The sequence below is a fragment of the Arctopsyche grandis genome, chromosome 6 (genome assembly GCF_051622035.1).
Source record: "Arctopsyche grandis isolate Sample6627 chromosome 6, ASM5162203v2, whole genome shotgun sequence".
Classification (NCBI taxonomy): domain Eukaryota; kingdom Metazoa; phylum Arthropoda; class Insecta; order Trichoptera; family Hydropsychidae; genus Arctopsyche; species Arctopsyche grandis.
The window spans coordinates 10,621,635-10,638,110 of record NC_135360.1 but is presented as its reverse complement, the minus strand read 5'-3'; the positions used below and the strand labels follow the sequence as shown (position 1 = coordinate 10,638,110).

The window sequence follows — 16,476 nt, the reverse complement described above, 5'->3', positions numbered from 1 at the left end:
ATGTATGCATGTAACTACATTCAATAAATACGTTTACATGTAAGTCAACAAATTAGATTTTTTTTAATCTACATTTAATAATACATATATATATATATATATATATATATATATATATATATATATATATATATATATATATATAAATTTATTTTATAATAATTTATTTAATGCTGATTGTACTTATATGTTATTTTTAAAGATAGAAAATATATATTTTTGATTTTTTGCTTTTAAGAAACCTGGTATTTATTTAAAAAAAAACATGCAAATAATAACACATACATTTTATTACTAAATATATTTCCCAACAATTAAAATTGAAATAATAGGATTGTCTATTTCAACTTTCTTCTATTATAACTAAAAGCGAAGAACATACAACTTACATATATTATATTTTTAACGTGAATGTTTAAAATATTAAGGTTTGTTCTATTTGTTTTTTTATTCATCGTGTCGGTTGAGTAGATCTTCAGGTGTAGGAAGTGCCGGATCGGCCAAAACCAAAACGGCTAAAGCTCCATCTAGAGTGCCTAAAGCTACATGTCTTCCAGCAGTACTTCCTAAAGCAGTCAATTCTGCCGGAACTCTATATTCAGCTATTTGTGCTGCGTCCTCCATTCTATAAAGATATATTTTATTTATTATATTAAACGCATTGTATACAAACACGAAGGGTTTAAACATACCTGAAAACTCTCAGCGTCTTTTTTCCACTATGGTAATACAAAACATATTCGTCTGTGTTGGAAAAAGTGCTCAGAACTGTGAAAACACCTTCAGCCACTTTGGGTATGAAGGTTTTAACAGTTTGTCCCTTTTTTAATTCAAGTAGCTCTAAACCTCCCCTGCTCGGAGAAAACAAACCGTACTTTCCATCACGAGTAACTTGACCGCCCCATCTCGGAATGAACCTGAATGAAATACATTTTATTTTGGCTAAAATCAATGAAAAAAAAAATGTTTAAACATGAATTAACTCTGACCGAATGTGTCGTTTCGATTTAATATCTAAGATGCTTCCACGATCAGCTCCGATCACTGCCACCCAATTCGGTTTATGAGGCATTGGAACCAATGATAGCATATCTTTAATTCCTGAATTTTTCATCGGAATTCTGGAATGGTTTAAAATATATAAATATAATTCATATTTTTTTTAAATATTTACGTACACGTGTTTGTTTCTCATTAGTACTTGTGAACAAAAGTTCCAGTCTTTGCGTGGTAAATGTTTAAACATTCTTTTCCATTTTTATCTATCGATGGGGCAATGACGTGCAGTTCATCGGAAGTAATTACAGCTTGACGGAAAACTACACCGGAAGAAGTTCTTATTGAATATTCAAATGAATAGATCGTTTCTCCTTCTGAATTCGTACAAAAATAATCAAGTATTAACATTTTGAAAAAGCATCAATACAAATCAAATTTTTATAGTGTTACCAGGAATTGTTCTCAGAATTGCTATAGCTGTTAATTTACTATCAGCACCTTCAATTGCATTTTTTGGTTTTGATATAGTAAGACATTTAGATCCTTCTTCCATCATCAAAACTTGTTTAATACCAGTTTGTTCCTCTCTGAACAAAACCTACAAAAGCAAACATAAAAATTATTCTTCTTACACATTTTAATTACTGCTTCCTAAGTATGAATTGTTATTTTACTTTCTGCTCTTCTGTATCCCACATGACAATATTACCAGATTCAGCCGACACTATATAATTTCCATCAGGGGTCATTTCAGCATGGGTAACAATTGCTCCTAGTGGACTGTCTGATAATTGTGCTTTTAGTTTTCCTGCTTTCAAATCCCATAATCCCAAACAACTACGGGTAACTGTCACAGCGTAAGGTTGATTTTTGCATAGGCTATTACAAAATGACAGAATTAGTAAATAAACCTTACATATTTGTAAATAAATCATATTGTTAATATAAACCTCAAAGAATCAATAGGCAATTCTTGTCTGTCAATAGCGTGAACTTGTTCAAATATGTTGTCAATATTCCAAACTTTTACAGAACGGTCAATTGATGATGTTATGACTGAGTTCCATCGTCCAATTGTCAGTGGCTCAAGTTGAACAATCCTACCAAAGTGGGCATCTAAAAATTTAATGAGATCTCTAGACAGAAGGCTCCAAATGTATAGATTTTTCCTGAAAATAAAATATATTTTAACATTGAATATACAACCATAGAAACTGTTATTTTTAAATTGAATTTTGAGTACCTCACTCCAGCAACCGCATATTTTTTATCTGAACTTATCATTACTGAATTAGATTGCATTATTTTTGTAGATATATTTCTTATCGTGTGCGGCAAACTCAAAACGATTCCGTCGCATCTATTATTCTCATCTATAATCATCGGTATAGGTTCTGCATCAAGATCTACTTCAATTTGAGACTGTTGAATCATATCGTTAAAGTCCCAAACTGTGAAACTGTATGTTGTTGTTCCTTTAACAATAAAAATATTTATAAAACAATCAGTAAAATATTGCAATAAGATTAGCAACCATACCCAAAAGCATTTGTTCTTCCCAGGCCATCTTAAGTTGCAGTATTACATCTCCAGTTTCTTCACTTTCATACTTCAGCACAAGCTCAAGCTCCCATGTCATAGTTTCTTCGTTCAATCTATAACGATGTACCACACTTTCAACGCAGCAATAAAATATATTTCTATTTACAGTCATAAACATAGCCGAGTGGAACTCTATGGGTTCTACAGCTGTGTTATTTTTGAAAGCGTGAAGTCTCAATCTTGTATCTTCTAATACTCCAGACCAAGCTGTCATATGATAATTATCAATATCCGAAAACTCCATAGCTGAAATTATGTATAAAATTTAAGATAGTATTAAATATGCATTACATTTTTCTTAATGGCAACAACTTACTTAATATTTCCCAACGTCGATCATCACTTTCAACAGTAGGAGCTTTCAAAATCTCTTGAGTTTCTCCGCCTAAGCTGAATTTTCCCCAATGGGTTGTACTATGCAAAAGTAGACGATTGTCCAAGAGTGCAACTCCTGATACTTTTTCTCCTTGCTCAGCAAAAGGTGCTGCCATTGTAATCATTTCACTGGAGAGCATATTCAAATTGACCACCTATTGACATAAAAATGTCTTAAAACATGACAACAAAATGTTATTCGATGTTGAAAAGAAACATTTCTTTCCTGGTCATTATTAGTGTAAGCAGCAGCCCATTTATTATCAGGACTTATAGCAAGCTGTTGCATTATTCCTTCTAATTGTGGACACACATCTCTAGCACAATCGCTCGTTGAGAGATCCCACGAAATAAACTTATTAGAAATTGAAACTATGTAACGATAATCCGTCGTAAGTTTAAATGCAAACACTGCAAATTGATGACCCTCTAATGAATACTGAAAATTGATGCATAAAAGTTCATAAGAATAAGCCCCCAGAAAATGATTGCATTAGAGAGTAATTAATATAAACCTTGAGAGGACCACCAGGTGTATGCAGGCAATGATGGAGTGGCAAAAGTGCGCAGTGATTTCGACCTTCCTCGTCGCATTGTTTTAACAATGATCTAAGTCCAACGTGAGCATGAGCTTCGGGTAAAAGTCTACCTAATAGTTGTGGAGCCAACATATCTGGATGGATACCCAAAACTGCACCACCCAATCTTAGAGCATCAGCTACCAACACCAACTCTCTAAAAATAGATTTGCCATACATGAATTAAAGCTTGGGAATATTGCGACATGTTTAACCCAATGTGACCATTTTGGGTGCTGGCACACTCGACACAGGTACAAGCATATTGGTGGGTCCCACATTACTTCCTCCCCACCATTCAAATAATAAAGTTGTGCCAGAAATTTCTCCATCGTTTCAATCTGTTGCTCCTCATAAAAGTAATAATTGAATTTTAAATCGTAAAGCGTTCATTTAATACTACCTTGTGGCTTCTTTGTTTTCCATGTGGTGGCACGCATCTTCAAAATCAGCTAGTACTGCTTGCAACGGACAAGATCTCAGCTTCGCGTGAAGCCACGAATAATTGAACAAAACGTGTTCGTAAAGATCTTTGAAACGCCGAGATCGTACCAAATGGAATGGCAACTCTCCAAACTGTAATAATGTTCAATCACAGAGTTTGTACGTGAATATTTATTTTTTAATTACTATACTCACTTTACGTAGATTGTATCGCTGTGCTGCTCCATCGGCAGATACGAAAACGAGTGGTTGAACCGGAACTTTTCTATCAGCCGTTCCCTCTTTATCAGTCAAGCCAAAACGATGACGTTGAATCTCAGTGTATTTAAATGGTTTTGGAATACCACCTCCCCATATTCCTACCATATATATATAAAATCATTAATTATAATTGTTATCAATTACAATTATTATATTAAAAAGTGTTGAGAATTGATCAATAAGCTATTGTTGAAAAGGTATGAAATTTATTTAGTATTAATATCCTCATTAGTATTGATAGCCTCGTCCACAGTAAACATTTATTATAACTTAATAAAGTATCAAACGTGTATAATATAATCAAATTACCTAAATAGTAATCTGCTATACTGGAGTGAAAATATAGTGCCATATTCATATTTTTGAAATATCGTTCTCTTGCAGCATCACGGAACTGTCTGTGATACCAACTCATAACATTCACCCCATCAGCTTCTCTTTCTGATAGGTAATTAGGCAAATCATTTCGAATCCTATATGAAAGTCAAATTTAGTTTTTTAAAAATGTATCAAATGTTGTAGACTTTATAACATAACCAACCTAGTCCATAAAAGTGGAGGAATTCTTCTGACGGGAGGCATGTGATATTGGTATACGTCGTCCAAGACTCGATCATCCAGTGAAATTAAATCTTCCAATTCACTCTCAGAAAGACCGCTCCGAGCTGCAGTAATGTATGCCAATGCATGGAATACCAATATCCGGCCGTGCTGATGATCAAAACATAGTATATTAAAAAGTAATTGTAAATAAATTAATTATATATTTCAATCAAATAACCCCACCTGTTTTTCAATTCGTTCAAAAAGCATCATAATACTATCCATAACAGTAGCAGCTAAGCGTGTATCTTGCGGACGGGTATAACTCCTCCATCGGCATATTTCAGCAAATACAAGTTTGACAAAAATAGGCAACGAACAAGCTCCAATAGCATTTGCCACTAGTCGCCATTGGTAATTATTGAGATCTCTGCATGCTGTCTTCATCCACATTCTTACACACATCACATTTAGTATTGATTTGTATCCACTAATATTTTGTATAAGTAAACAATTGACTTACTTTATTACTTGCATCGCTAAATCCTCTCCCAAATCAGTAACTTCAATGAAATTTTCATCATTGTCAATCATCCTTCTTAGCATGTTATATTCCCTGGATACAACTGGATTTGATTCCTCGCAAGCACACGTAACTAAAACCTATAAAAGTTAAATCTTAAAGTTGAACTAATTTGAGTATTTCACATAATTTTTTTTACCTTGCAGTATGGCGGTAGCTTGGTAGGCAGCCATGAGACTTTGCTAACGTCTTGAGCACCCGTTAACTGATCAACCGAATCCAAAAACATCAGAAGTGGCTGTTCGTAGCTGGCATAACATAGCAGTTGTTTAAAATGTGCAGTTAGCGGGACCAAATCATCAGGAATATTTTCAAATGGTAAAGAATAGTTGTATGATATCTAAATACATATATAAATATTAAAAACTTAAATAATTACAAGTATACATACATATAACATACACTAAATGCGAGGAAAGAATTGGTAACAATCAATTTGGTTTTAAAAACGGTTTCGGTACAAGAGAAGCATTATTTAGTATACAGAAGCTAACGCAGCGATGTCTGGATATGAACGTCGATGAATATGCCTGTTTTGTAGACTACGAAAAGGCATTTGATAATGTGCGACATAATAAACTAATTGAAATACTATCGCAGATAGGGTTAGACAAAAGAGATATTCGGCTAATTGGTAATCTCTACTGGAATCAGACGGCCGTAGTACGCGTCGAACGTGATACAACAGAGAGCGTAAGAATAATGAAGGGAGTTCGGCAAGGATGTGTGCTATCAAAGCTACTGTTTAATTTATATTCAGAAAATATTATTGCTGAAGCCTTGGAAGAGATAGATTCCGGAATAACAATAAATGGCACAGTAATTAATAACATTCGGTACGCGGATGATACAGTACTACTGACCACGAACTTCAACGACTTACAGGCAACACTGGACGCAGTTGTTGTGCATAGCTCTAGGGCGGGGTTGAAGCTGAATACAAAAAAAGACCAAATGGATGATATTCAGCAAGTCGGCGCACAATATGGTCAGCTCTCATTTACAGATCAATAACAGCGTGGTGGAGAGAGTGGATGGTTTTAGATATCTTGGGTGCTATCTGGGTGAAACGTGTGAAAGTGGAAAGGAAATTTGCGTTGGAGTGGAGCAAGCAAGAGCTACATTCTTGAAATTGAAAAAAATCCTAACCACACGTGATCTCAGTATAGCACTCCGACTGAGACTTCTACGATGCTACGTTTTCAGCATCCTCTGTATGGTACAGAAGCATGGACCCTGACGGATGCCACACGCAAGAAACTAGAGGCATTTGAGATGTGGACATACAGAAGGATGCTGAGAATCTCATGGATGGCGCGTCGTACCAATGCCGGGGTGCTTGCCCTGATGGGAAAACATGTCGAAGTACTCAAAAGTGTGAAAAGGCGTAAATTGGAGTACTTCGGCCATGTGATGCGGAACGAAAAATACGATCTCCTGCGCCTAATAATCCAGGGGAAAATCGTAGGCCAACGCAGTCGGGGCAGGCGGAAAACATCATGGTTAAAAAATCTTCGACAGTGGTACGGCCTCAGCATCCGAGCACTATTCCGAGCAGCAATGGACAAAATAAGAATGGGACATCTAGTTGCCGACGTTCTAGGAGGACATGGCACATGAAGAAGAAGAAGATACATATAACAATATAATAACAAGTTGCTAAGGCTAAATAATAAACAACATATGTAGTTCCCATTATTGAAAAAAATTGGCTTGAACGATGTCGGGTATATTCATACATACATATATATTTTTCTGTTAAATTTAAAATGCTTAAAAATACTCCCCGGAATTATTGATATACATTGTGTGTTGGTATTTAAATAATTTTTTTGATATAGATGAAAAATGTCGTACATACTTGTTGGCATATAGAAATCAATGTCGGAGTTAAGGCACTAGAATCTGGTGTTGTTCCCAAAAATCTGATTATGCTAACGGGACGTCTATCTGCAAACCAGGTAGATGCTGAGAAAGCAGCACTCTGAGCCAGTAGACTAGTTTTGCCGCAGCCTCCTTCCCCATAAAATACTATTGGTTGAGTTGATGGACCGAGCATGTACTGTTCAATTTGCTTTAACGTGGACTCTCTTCCATAAAATACCTTGAAAAAAATCAGAACTTATCGTGATGTAATGACGAATCTTAAACTACATAATATTTAAATTAACTCCACCTTCACAGAATTGTTGCAAGCATGAAGATGCTGCAAAAGCTCGGTCACAATTTGTCCCTGTGCACTTCCATCCTCTTTTCTCATTGCTCTATCCACTAATTTTACAATGTTACGATAGAAGTGAGCAATGAAATGGTTTAAATATTCACCGTGGGTGTCAGTATCCAAACCCTCCCGGCCGATCCATTCAACGGTGTATCTAAATATTATTTTAATGCAATGAATAGCTCAAGATTATTGAAATTATAGTATAAGAACTTACTTTTGCATATTAGTTGTTTCAATTTTATCAGTCAGCCGCTCATCCCTTAAGTTTGCCAATAACTTGGAAGCTTCAGTATCTAAACTGCGATTTAATATGTCCACAAACAGGGAGGCCTTCTTTAAATTTTGCAAATTTATATTGTTTATGTATCGCACGTATGCCAGGCAATGGTTTTTTGTATTTTTCACATTTAATACTCCATTTATGACCTCACGTTCAGTTACTACAATAAAAAAAATTAAAATTTGAAGATTAAATTTATTAGTAGAGCCCGGAATCTGAAGGGGCTGTTTATTGTTCAAAGATTGTAAATGCATTGTTAAAGGTTTGCCGAACCTTTTTTACAAAGCATTTACAACAATTGAACAGTAGGCGGAACGTTTCCGGCCCCTTCAGATTCCGGGCTCTATTTATTATAATGCAAAAACAATTCATGGTAATATGTACAATGGGTTTGGTGCAAACGATCGACAAGCGCCAGACAGACTGAACCACAGATTAACTGGATGGCTGCTTTAAACGCAATTCTCGACGTCACGAATGATAGATTGCACATAAGATGACGAGTAACCTTTCGATGTGCACAGATGCAATTATTAAAATGGTAATTATCAAAATTGAGTTGGATCTTCCTGGCAAGTTTAATAAGGCAAAATTCGGAACTAAAGTATCAGAAGCCCAGAACGTATACAGGGTAGATATGTCGGGTAGATTTCACTTAGTGTAAGTGCGAGAAGTGCGCACGCATAAGGTACACGTGTCGTTAATCTGTGGTTCAGTCTGTCTGGTGCTTGTCGATCGTTTGCACTGCATCGTAATACAATATATGTATAGATATTTACCAGACATGAAATAATTATGCATAGTATCTTTTGAAAATTTTCCTGCTGTAAATAAGGAGAGGGCTGCTTTTCTAAATAACTTTTGCATTTTATTTAAGGTGTCCCACCATACAGCTTGATCTTCTGCTTGTAATTTTGGAACTCTCTGAAATAATTTGTATTGTAAGTTTTTAAAAATATAAATCATGATTTGGCAAGTAATAATATATTTAACATTTAAGATACCTTATTATTGAAATTGACCAATATGGAAGATATTGGCTGTAAAACAGATATAGGCGGTACAGCATTAGCATCTTTTCTGTACCAAGTGTCCAAAAGTATAACATCAGTTCCTCCGGCAGCAAGATCGTCCCGTAGCATTTGCAGCTCGGAACTAAGGACGTACGTTGGTATAGGACTAGAATAAATATTAGCATTAAATATGAATTAGGAAACTATGTATATAATGTATTTTTATGTTTTTAGTGTGTTAATACCGATAGCCATATTTTTGACCCAAAAATACTACAAAATTAGGACCCATAGAGAGACGTTGGCAATTCTCAATTTCTCTCATGCAAAGTTCTGTAGTCATGTGATCGTCAGTTGCTTCGTCTCTGACGCCCCATCTCATATCCACCACCTTTGCATTGAATTTAATATTATTAATATACTTATTAAATATTATTATTTTATATTATAATTAGGACTGACCTGAAATTCTAAGCCGTGCTTCTCACGACAGTAGTCTTTTATTTTTGGATAGCATTTAGCCATGAGTGTATTTCTTTCCATTGTTGTGTCTACAGACACATCGAGTAGGTTAATTTAGAGTTGGTTTTAATTTATTGAAAAGAAATATTAAATGAAACAAACCTGTAAATGTCGAACTTGTGAATATCCTCACAATTTTAGAACTGACGGGTGGTAATGATTTGAGAGATCCAGAAAATATCAAGTCAATTGTTCTGTCATCCATTTTGCCTTAATTTTTTCAACTGTAAAAGGAATGTAAAGTATGCTATTTTATTTTATAATACTCGTTGATGATATTAAAGTATTAATTTTATTTTAACACTTGCCTTACTGTGCTAAAAAATAACTAGCCACTGTGCTGGACTCCAAGCATCAAGTTAAAAATGTTTTTTAACTGGATAAATGCGAGATTTATTATTGTAATTAGCTATACAAATTATTTTTTCATGTAACACGTGTACGAAGGGCTTACCGCGAAAATAATTATTTGTGTTGATATTGATCAAAGTTTTTATTTTTTAATGGCATAATTCAAATCATAGAGGTTTCGATGAGGAATACGTGAAATATGAAGATCCTGTATTCAGTATATTTGGAGAAATTAAATAAAATATGTCCTGGTCACTCGTTATCCATCACAGTGCGGCAAGTGCTAAGAAGTGAAATTTATATTATAATTTCTAGAAAGTTCCAAGTCACAGTGTGTACTTTTTATTAATTTTTGATTGAAATATTCTATTATTTGATTGTGTTAAATTCGTTAATTATTCAAGTGTATACTTTCAATAGCGTGAAAAGATCGCCTATGTTGTTTCGTATAGAATATGCACGTGCAATGCGCTGAAACGCTTTCGATCGACTGAAACAAGTTTCACTTCCAGTCCCCACAACAAAAGTTTTAAGTATATGTGGAAAGTTTGCCTAGCAATTGCAGACCTTATCGTTCGTTTTCCCATCCAATTTTGTTTGTAAATTCGAATGAAATATTCGTTGACAGCATCAAACGAATGGCATTGCGGAAAGTCAAGTTCCGATTTGGAACATCTAAAAAAAAAAACATTCCTTGCGACGAAATGGTGGTTGCGACGTTCCAACACCGGATGTGTTGCGATTTGTTTGATCGATACTCAGCACACTTGAATGATTTTCTATTTTCGATCTGCGAGGGTTCTTTGGTAGGTTGTTATCACGCAATTTTCACGAAAACTCTGGGTCTAGACGTAACAATATTGTAGAAGCATTCGGAAATATTTATTTAAAATTCAGTATACAGTTAACTACATATGTATATGTACATATATAGGCGAACTATGTATTTATGTCAATACATATAACTGAACTTTGAAAGTTATTACCTATATTGCATGATTGATTGGTTACCTATATTGTAATATTTTATTAGTAGAATTTTTACTATGTATTGCTATGTACCTTCCTTATCAATGACAGGAGTGCCGGACTTTGCCCAATTCAGTGTTACATACCTCGTTTATCGATTTAGTTGACTAACCAGTAGGAATAAGACACACCATTGATTTGTGGCACACCTTATTTAACAAGACTTATCATTGATTTGTGACGCACCTAATTTAACAAGGAATCCATGATGTGTGACACACGTAAATTAATAAGTAGAACCATTGATTATATGACACGTGTCTTCAATACTTCATTGTCTTAAAGAAAAGTATATAAACTCATACTGATAGAATTCAAGTCAGTCCTCAGCATCGACTCCGCAGATGACAGTCGTTAGTCATCATCATCGACTCTGAGAGTGACAGTCGTCATCATCAAGACTCCGAGAATGCGTCCGCAAATGACGGTCAGCACAGCAGCAGAGCAAAGTGAACAAAAGTTAATAGTTATAGTGAAATAGTTCTACGTAGTTTAAGTTATCATCGTTCCATAATCTATCGTTTTTCGAATATAATATAAGATAAATGTAACATTTTAATATTAATAAATAAAACTTGGTTAGTTAACCAAGTAGTTTAAAAAATAAACAAATCTTTCATTGAAACGCTGCAATGATAATTTTGGTGGCAGCGGTGGGATGAGTAAACTAAAATTTATTAATCTTTCATTGGAACATGACAGTATCTACATATGTACGTAGTAACAATAGATGAAGTTTTGTGATCATGCGAAAATTCGAACTCGAGATATTGACTGATTCGAACTCAGAATCGATCACTAATCACGTTTTCATGATCTAGAAAAAATGTACGTGTGTCTGTTTGTTTATTTTGGTGATTTTTTGAACACAGTTAGTCCTATCGAACTGAAACTTAGTATCGATTACCGAAATTCTTATCAATACGACGTAAATTTTTAAGTTGACCGGAAATAGTACCTCCCCTTATAGGTGTCCTCTTTTTTTAAGTTTTTTAATTCAATTATCCCCCAAACCACTAACCAAATCAGACTGAAATTTTTACATGTAATAGAAATTGTAAATTTTATACCTTAATATTTTTTGAATATATTTTTACTTAACCGGAAGTAGTACTTTTACTCTAGAGAATCGAAGTTTATGTTTTTGTCAAAAACCTTTTGGTTTATTGAAATGAACTTTCATATCTAGAAGTTTTAGCTTAATGTCAAGTTATGTATAAAATTTGGTAAGCATCCGTCAACCGGTAGTGGCAGTTTATTCGGTTTTTCTTCCACTATTTTTTATCGATCCCGTAAAAATTTGTGCTCTTCACGAAAAAACTCAACTATAATTCTTGTATCGATGTAATGAAAATAAATGAAATCACTAAATTTAATGAACCGGAATTGGGATTTTTTCCTCTTGGAAAAGTCAAAAATGTTGTGACCACAATTCTTTCCACATCCCTGAACGTATCAAGCTGAAAATTTATATTTGTATTCTTTGTGTACTAACTTAGAGATGTTAAGGTTTTAGTCAGAATTAGTAAACCGGAAATAGTATTTTTTTTTAAAACAATATTTCATTATTTTATTTTGACCTTTACAACTAATTTTATTATGTATGTATGTTTAACTATCGATTTTTTTTATATATTAAATGAAAAAAAGTTTTGTTAGTATTCAACAAGTTATAATTCGGTGTCTCCTAATGTTTCAGTCAAATTAATTACGGGGTAACTAAAAGAGAACGATCGATTCCATAACCTTAAGTTCAACAATGACCCTTCAGTACCCTTCACGTGGCCTATTGACCTTTATCGACTTTGAAAAGTGTCTACACGCTTCGGGTTTCATGCTTTTCGCATGAAACATGAACGTGTAGACGCTGTAATGATATTTTTATGTCCACTTCAGTTAATATATTGATAAGATTTATGATAGCGAAAATCTGATACACTTATTTATTTAATATTCATAAAATTACAAACACATATGATGCTAAAAAACCGAACGATTTTTGTACAAATAAGCCATATGTACATATGTACAATTTTCAACTACTCATGTATTCCTTTTCATATAAAGTTTTCGTCGAATCAATATTTTCTTTCCTAAAGAAGGAAACTATTCACTCGAAAAGTCTCCCCCTATGCGAGTTTCGCTTGCGTGTGTTCCTGCTAAACTTGCTAATATGATAAATTGAAGCATATAAAAGAGTTTCCCTTAATTTTCTGAGTTAATTTAATGACGCACGATTGCGTTCCGTATGGGAAAATTTATGTACAATATATTGTGTGTCTCTCGTAAGTCTCAAAAGCTTCAGAGGGTTGTATAGTCAATGCCTGGTACAGACATCGTGACCTAGAAGTGTTAGACCACAATATGCGGCAGTTTGGTCTCCAAAAATAAAATTTAGACGCAGTATGTGAACCGTATTTGCATCAATAGTTTTTGTTAAACAATACATGTGAATATATATTTTTAGTTGAATGAAAATTTTCATTGGAGAATACATATTTATGTATGTAGAATTGTGGTATAAAAATGTTTTTACAAATTTCAATGTGCAAATATATATTTTTTTGTTAATTTCTGCGGTAGAAGTAGAAGAAAAATATAATTTAATTCAAATAGAATAAAAATTTTATTGTTTCAAGGGTTCTATTAATGAAAAGTAAAGCTAAAAATAATAAGCTATTTTAAAATAAATTAACAAATTAAAAAGTGACATCTATGTAGAATTAGTAATATGATTTTTATTATTTTTGGTGATTGTCTAAGTTAAATTGGAAGAAGGATTGTAGTTATAATTTTAAACTGTAGATGTCTCTAGTAAATTTTTCAAATATGTAGATATATTCAAATTAGCCATAACAATTTGAATATTTATCTTATTTTGACAGTAAATTAAATAAAAAAGTGTAACGTACGTATATTTAAATTTAAAAAAGAATTTCACACTCTGTTCAAAATGTAAATGTAATTCGTTTTGTTTGTCTATCTACTTTGTTCCAAATTTCGTTACAATGTAAAACCTAACGATGCTTTACTGGCAACACTTTGTAGGCGAATTGCGCCACTTCCGAACGGCGAACGAGTCAACTCGGGACAAATAAAAGGAAGCCGGCACACAAAGCCCGTAAGAAAGCGATGCAGGAAATGCATTAGGCGAGCCGATGGGGACCCTCCCGAACCTCGTAACGAGTACGGTTGTCCAGGAAGTGTCTCCAGGGTGTGGCAAATCTGGAGCGGAGCGATTCCGTGACCCAAGGCGATCTAAGCTCCTCGGGGGTCCACTTACTCGCTCTGGCCACTTATTGAAAGTAATGGAAGGACGTAAACAAGTACGAAGCACGCACCCATACCACTTACTTCTAAGATATTTGTTTTGAGCTCGAAAAACTATAATAAATTAACCTCTCGAAGTGAGAGAAAATTCGGTCGATTCCCTGCATTCGAGTGCGCCCGCTTTTTTCGGAAGGATTTTACTCAGAATGTATTTGTATGTTTTTTCTAGTTCATTTGGTACTCATTCGACCGGATGAACTGTTTTCACACTTTTGCATACAAAAAATGATTTTTTTATTTAAACGTAGAACATTTTGTAAAACAATGTATTAAAGTAATCTATGAATGAACCAATTGATACTTACTCAAATTCCCGTACTGTATTTTATTGTTTTCTTTAATAGGCACAACGTTTGATACTTAAATTGGTGAAAGTTTTGGAAAATATTAGGAGCTGATACAATCTATGGTTTTATGTGCGTTTGTTAAGAGGGCTGTACACCCGAAACCTTAATTTTGTTACCGTTCCTTTCTTCGATATATGCATATATTGAGTGAATGTATATATTGAGTGAATGCGACAATATATATATTGAGTGAATGCGTATTTTAAATTGACAAAATCAAGGTTTCGTATTCTCCAATTTTCTCCTCCGAAACTGGACCAATTTTTTTAAAAAATATAATCATCGGTATGAGAAAGATATTTTCTATGCACATGTGTGCGTATTTTTTTTTAAATCGACCTTTAAATAAGCACGCTGGACTCTTTTCGTAGGTGTAAAAAAGAGGCAATTTTATAGATGTTTGGCGGCTCCTAGCTCCTATAAAAAATAACTAATCAAAAAAATAAAAGTATAGATGCATGCCAATGGTGGATATCCATAGCATATTAAAACATAATTTCTCTAGTGCCATAATTGAGGAAGGGAGATGTGTAATACGTTTGTATGGACAAGACGCTGGTGTCCAGCCCTCTTAAAGTTATCGACTGGAATCGATCAGCACATTCGCTCTACATACTCTTAGGATCAATAAGGTGGAAGACTATTGCAGAGTGTTTGCAGTTCAATTTCCAAGATAATCTTTTATTAGATGACAAAGGTTATTTCGAATAAAATGATTGGATTTTTTATTTATTACGTAGATATATACCAGGAAGACCTAACAGGTAGACCCCAATGCGCCTTCCTAGACAATTAATTACAAATATTGCAGCATTTTTATAACATAAATCGCTGTATTTCGAGAGGCTGAAGAACACGAAATCAACAAATAATTAATTAATGAATTAATCCATTGAGACATCGATGGATTTAGACTTGTACATACATTTTTACATATTGTACATACATTAAATTCAGATATTGGTGACATAGCGGGTAGGATGATTTTTGCCAATTTGATGGAGGAACCGGTTGAACAATGAAATCAGATAAATTGGCAAACTCTGATAAGAAACGATCGACTTGGAGTCACAAATATCCAAGTCTGACCAGCAGTATTAAAGATTAGCACGGGATCGAACCCATTAACCTCTCGGTGCTAAACATAAACGCAACCACCGGCTTTGAAAAGGATAACGAAATTTGTTATTATTTTTTACTAATGTTGTACCCGATGAAATATCATCGCATTGGGTGTTGGCATATTAAGTTATTAAATAAAAACAAATAAAACTAATGTGCCAGTTCTGTGTTCGATCCACACGCGGCTGATTTTTTTTCAAATACCTTTTAAATATATTTCTTTATATTTAATTGTTTAATATAAAAAGGGTAAAAATTACCTACCTACCTATATATATATATATATATATATATATATTTTTTTTTTATATATATATATATATATATATATATATATATATATATATATATATATATATATATATATATATATATATATATATGTGGGATTTTACAGTCGTATGACAACGAATTACTAACACCCGCGTATGTACCCTATTTTGTGTACCTGCGCCGTCTTAAGTAACATTTTGGGTTGTTTTTTTTTGTAGACCATTCATTGTATCCTATTCTATGTATTTAGAGAAGGATAGGATGAGTGGTGTTTATACAAATAGTTTAAAAACCGAACAAGTGCAAATACACAGTTTGGCTTTGAAATTCGTTTGGTGTAGACGTGTGCTTTCACTGGGAGAAAAGTTAGTTTTGAAGAGATTTTTGCTTTCCTGTATATTATCGATATCATTGGAGTAAGTTAAAGTGTTTAAATTTTTTAAATGTGACTTAATTATTTGTTTAAATTGCTTGTGAAAAAACCCCCTTTCCTTTTTAGATGGGAAGAAATAAAGATTTATCTATGGAGAAAATCGCCAATATTTCCACATTATTAAATACTGGGAAGTATTCTATACGATATATTGCTAAAGATCAGGG

The 16,476-nt window shown here is 33.7% G+C and overlaps 1 protein-coding gene across 1 annotated transcript; it reads right to left on the bottom strand.

Annotated features, from left to right (window-relative positions):
- Window positions 1-235: 235 nt before the first annotated feature.
- On the bottom strand, window positions 236-10,267 carry LOC143912584 (NACHT and WD repeat domain-containing protein 2). The gene is made up of 28 exons (XM_077431875.1): window positions 9,733-10,267; window positions 9,527-9,648; window positions 9,365-9,453; window positions 9,148-9,293; window positions 8,894-9,068; window positions 8,669-8,813; window positions 7,824-8,049; window positions 7,562-7,760; window positions 7,247-7,489; window positions 5,525-5,725; window positions 5,326-5,465; window positions 5,046-5,256; window positions 4,801-4,970; window positions 4,569-4,732; window positions 4,194-4,357; window positions 3,958-4,130; window positions 3,492-3,711; window positions 3,194-3,415; window positions 2,918-3,131; window positions 2,539-2,847; window positions 2,243-2,474; window positions 1,950-2,168; window positions 1,674-1,878; window positions 1,450-1,597; window positions 1,202-1,373; window positions 990-1,121; window positions 693-917; window positions 236-625 (listed from the first exon to the last, which is right to left on the bottom strand). The coding sequence occupies exons 2-28, from the start codon at window positions 9,627-9,629 to the stop codon at window positions 448-450; spliced, it is 5,025 nt and encodes a 1,674-aa protein (XP_077288001.1). The 5' UTR covers window positions 9,630-9,648; window positions 9,733-10,267; the 3' UTR covers window positions 236-447.
- Between the last annotated feature and the right edge of the window lie 6,209 nt (window positions 10,268-16,476).

Excerpts from the sequence above, each read along its gene's own strand:
- LOC143912584 (XM_077431875.1), bottom strand. The coding sequence starts at position 9,629 with ATGGATGACAGAACAATTGACTTGATATTTTCTGGATCTCTCAAATCA. Across the intron at positions 9,294-9,364 it reads AGCACGGCTTAGAATTTCAG|GTGGTGGATATGAGATGGGG; the intron begins GTCAGTCCTAAT and ends TTCAATGCAAAG. Across the intron at positions 8,050-8,668 it reads GCATAATTATTTCATGTCTG|TAACTGAACGTGAGGTCATA; the intron begins GTAAATATCTAT and ends TTTTTATTGTAG.